Genomic DNA, 5,009 nt, shown 5'->3' on the forward strand with positions numbered 1-5,009 from the left:
ATCAAAAAACTCACTTCATATCACATTTGATATGTTATATGCTATAGCATGTGATATGAGCAATTGTTTTAATAAATGAATAAATTAAAATACAGGCTGCCACTTTAAGAACGATTTAATAAGGATCTCATATCATCTAGTGATTTTTATTGACATCATTAAAGTGTTTAAAGATATTGGTAGTAGTTGAGTGGTAAAAAGTGAGTATGAAAGGTGAGTTCAGTCCAATTTACATCTAATTCGATTTTTGATTGCTACACATCTCTAAACGAAATATCAACGCAGCTTTCTCTAATGTAGGTTCTCAGTCATATGGATGTTTTTGGCAATTGCAAAATTTTCATTGAGATGCTCCGTAGAGATATCAGTTTTTTGGTAGGTTTACTTACAGGCCACTGCAAAGTAGGAAACCATGATAGAAAAATAAATCTCCCTTTCAATCATATATGTCGCAGCTTAGAGTCTTGAAAACGGCTATTTTATTTTAGCAATAAAAACATTAAATACCAATAATAATACAGGAATTATCACTATCACTATGTAAGTATGTTTTTAAATTAACCAAATAAAATCAGTACTCATAAAGTATCAACTTCAGAACTTTGAATGGAATAATCCCGATTTCAGAATACTTCAAAGTTACTCGAAAGTATACTAATATAAATATCATCTCAATAGTAAAAACTAAACACTGTTCAGTACTTCTTATTTCTTTCGTGGAGACTTCAGATAATAAGACTTCATATGAATTCGTAACAAAAATCAGTTAGTAAAGCTTGAGAAAAACCATCACAGTAAATCGTTATTAATTTTTATTCTCAGTAAATTGATTCTAACACGTGAACAAATAATATTAATAAATTTAATAAAATTATAAACAAAATTTATGAAATAGAATTTATTAAATTTTGTTTTTATTATATTTATTTTTACAATTTTTGTAACCCTGTATAGAAATATATATATAAATAAACTGCGAAACCCTAATAAGAAGAGGTCAAGTTATTGGTTAGGGTACAAACAGAAGAGTAAATTATATTATAAAACTCAAGGCGAGTACACACGAACTACGCGTGTGAACTGATATGTTACTTTTATTACATTTATACATAGATTTTGAAATATACATACATATATAAATTAAATGCTCTGGGACTTAACACGCGTTTTGTTTTGAACTATTTTGAGCTTAAAACAATGGTTTTTCTTTTATTTCATTTTTATAGGCTTACTGGTTTGTAGCTATAAATGTCAGCTTGGTTGTCTTCTCTTCGGCAGTGCCTGTCATGGAAATCTTCACTTTCACTGAAAAAGAAGGCAGTGACATAGGTTTTTCGTTGTGCTTATAGAAGCGCAACGCTGGTTTACTTTGTGATACCGCTTTCAAACCATTTTCAATGTTGAAGAAGCTGAGAACGGTTTATGGATTAAAAGCGCTTAAATTAATAAGGAAAACTTGGCCAAAAAATATATTTCCACTAAAAAATGTGTGTGTCCTTATCAAAGTGCAGTGTGATAATTTTTAGTATTTATATATTTAATTGTATTAGAGGTAAACATTAAATTAAAAATTATTTTGTGAAATACGAAATATTGAAATATTTAAATAATAATAAAATTGTTAAAAATATAAACAAAGTAATAAATTAAAAAAGTTTGGAACAAAGGCAGAAATATATATATATAATTTTTTTATTACAAATAATAGTCTTAATTTAAAATATTTAAAAATATTTAAAAAAAAATGGTTAAAAGCGATCAATAAAAATTTGTATAATTTTTATTTATTTAATTACCGGCACATAAACAATTTTTTTATTATAAATTCATACAAAATTTAATGTAAAAAAAAATTTTGTGATTATCATATCATATAAAATGAGTGAATATATTAAAAAATTAATAACATTGTCATTTCTAACTGTTAGAGATCAATATTAGGGTTTTCTTACAGGCAACAACTTTCATGGAGGAAGTGATAGAAAAATATTGTATTCATTTTCTTCTTTTATAAAAATAGTGAATTTAATTTTATTTTATATTAATAGTTTCATAACGAAAATTGTATTTGTTATTAAATATAAAATATAAAAAATTAGATTGATTTTGGACAACGAAACTAAATTCTTAATATAAACTATTGTTTTAAATAGAGAGGTATTTCGAGCAGTATTAAATTACAACAAAAAAATTTTAATGTTTTATTAATTGAATTTTTAGATTAACATACAGTATTGCCATGTTTCGAGTATTGCCAAATTCCCATCATCAGTGGTCTTGGAATTATTTCTTTTATTTAAATATTTGTAAATAATTTTTTTGAGATTACAAGTACAAGGGATTGAACTCGTGCCCTGCCACATTTGAAGCTCAGGGTCAGTGTGTAGTCAACTGACTCAAAGCCGCACTTGATTGGTATTTTCGAACTTCAAGTTTTATTAAATTTGTTGTGAAAGTTCATTAACAAATTTACTTAATTTGTTATATTAGAACGAACTCATAAACCAGCTGTAGAAAATTTGAATTAATTAATTATATTATTATTTTTAATTGTTCAATTTCAATACCACTCTTTTGTAGAGGCATTATTTTTTACATTCTGCCTTTTAAAATAATTAAAATTTTATATGTAATTAAAAATAAGATTTTATTTTATAGAATATTACTTATAACCTACTCAGGCTGTAGTCAGAAATTTTTTCAAAAGAAGCTTTTAAAATGTTGAAACGACTACACTTTTATTTACAAATTAGTCATGTCATAATACACCAGTAATGAATAAACATGTAATCGTTTAATTCATTTCGAATAAGTGACTTCAGTCCCTCAAACACCGCCGTCTTCTTGGTTAGGCGCCTAGTCTTATTCTATTCATATATTTGTATATATTATTTTTATTTATTAGGTGAAAAATGCCTAATTTGTTTCATAATTTTAAAAAGTGAAAAAATAATTGGTAATTTGTAATTGGGGCTTAAGAAGATATGTATTTTCAATTTTCCATATGAGCTGAGAATTAAAAATATTTCATAAATTTCTGGAAATAAAGCTGCTTACAACTATTATACTAATTTATAATTAATAAGTATTGTTGACATAAATTAAATTAAATAAATTAAATACATTGAATCGTGAAATATTCCTTTAATATTATTTAAATATTCTTATTTATATTTATCTATAGTTACCTACTCTCAGCCCTATAAACAACAGCGATGCTCTAATCGATTGGAAAACGCATTAGAACATATGCGTAGACGTAATATTCAAATACCAGCCTCGCGTTCAATGAATTACGAATATCAAGAAACACCCTACACTTTATATTATTCCCTTTATGGACAACAAAGCGATTCTGAAGACGATTTTTATTCTGGCGGTAGTGCACGTGGATATTTCACAAAAAATATAAATCGTAATATTAACGATCCTTTCGATTTCGAAGCCATATCTAATAGCCCGCGACAACCACATAAATTGTCAGTGTCCAGAGTTGATGTGGAAGATTTACGAGTGAAGTTGCCTTCAAAAGTAGCCAATCATTGGGTAGAAATAGACAAATGTAAATTTAGTGCAGAAAACTCAACGTTAGATACTCGTCTCATTTTTCCAGATTTAACATTAAGTGGTAAAATAGTCCTTCAACCTACTGGAGGCAAATGTCAAATGATATTACGTCTCCGACATGCAGGCATCGAATTTCGTACAATACCCATTGGCTTTAATGTAGCTAATAATGAAGAATCACGACGAATGGGATCAGCATCTGTACGCACGGATTCGCATTTTGCTGAACCCGGTTTTATATCCGTTTTTGCACATGGTTGTCAAGGCCCAACTGGTATAAGGCTGCGACAAAACTCTAAACGGCGTTTTGGAGTTGTAGGCGAACATCACACAACATCCTCAGCGCCTGAGATTGAGCTTTCGGAGCCACAAGTTATAATGGGTATAGATAATAATAAGCGTTGGGGCAAGTTTCATAATCCCTATAATCCAATTTATGACATACGCAGTACTAACTATGGACAGAAAAATTTAAGAGATCAGGAATTATTGTGGAATAATAACGAAAATGATTCACACGAACCCTATACCGTAGATGGCGATAATTTTTATCGCAGACATTTTAGATATAAACGGGGTGCAAGTGAACCTTTCCGCTCCTTTAATGTACCAATGGGCGACAAAGTCAATTTTAGTGCTGATATATTGAATTTTGGTGATGACTTGCAGGAGTTAGTACAACCAGATGCTAGAGCATTTGCTCAATTATTTAATAACAATAATGATGGCAGAGGGCTGTATCCCACAAATTTTGGAGAAGGTAATGAAATTGATGAGGCACTTACTAGTGAATTAGAAAAGTTATTTTCAATGGGTGTACGGAGTTTACTTACAACTTATATGCAAAGAGCACTACAGCCAGCTATTAAGGAAACTTTAATGGAGAACATGGGATACACATTAAGCTACGGATAAAAAACAATTAGGACTTATACAAATTAACATTACTTAAATTACTTTATTTATTATTGTACGTAAGTTATATACATAGAATTATAACATAGTGATATTAATAAAATTTTTACAAGTAAATAAATATATTTGAAGATGTTCTAGCTTTATGACGCTTTGTGAACATTGCGGAAGATAAATTTTCCGAATTGAATTCTTACCAGTTTTGTTGTATCTTTTAAATTGTTAGATTCCGATAATTGTTGATTTAGTAAGAACTGATAATTTATTGATTGTTGTATATCAAACTGTTTTTGTATATGGTACTCTATTTTTTCATTATACATTCCATTCAAATTTTCCATTAAATTACTGAGTTTTTAAATATTTAATGATAAAATTATGTCTCCAATTTGACAAAAACTCAAATATCTTAATTATTAACTTAACAAACATGATAACACATAATTAAGAATGTGTAAAAATATTTGTATCACAATTCACATCTTCACAGGAGTAAAACTCCTTTAATACTATTTAAAGAATTGTAA

General features: G+C 28.2%; 1 protein-coding gene across 1 annotated transcript; it reads left to right on the plus strand.

Annotated features, from left to right (window-relative positions):
- The first annotated feature begins 206 nt into the window (after positions 1 to 206).
- On the plus strand, positions 207 to 4,482 carry LOC119676811. The gene is made up of 2 exons (XM_038088069.1): positions 207 to 213; positions 3,185 to 4,482. The coding sequence occupies exons 1-2, from the start codon at positions 207 to 209 to the stop codon at positions 4,480 to 4,482; spliced, it is 1,305 nt and encodes a 434-aa protein (XP_037943997.1).
- The last annotated feature ends 527 nt before the right edge of the window (positions 4,483 to 5,009 follow it).

This window comes from Teleopsis dalmanni, chromosome 2 (assembly GCF_002237135.1).
Source record: "Teleopsis dalmanni isolate 2A chromosome 2, ASM223713v2, whole genome shotgun sequence".
NCBI classification, from domain to species: Eukaryota; Metazoa; Arthropoda; class Insecta; order Diptera; family Diopsidae; genus Teleopsis; species Teleopsis dalmanni.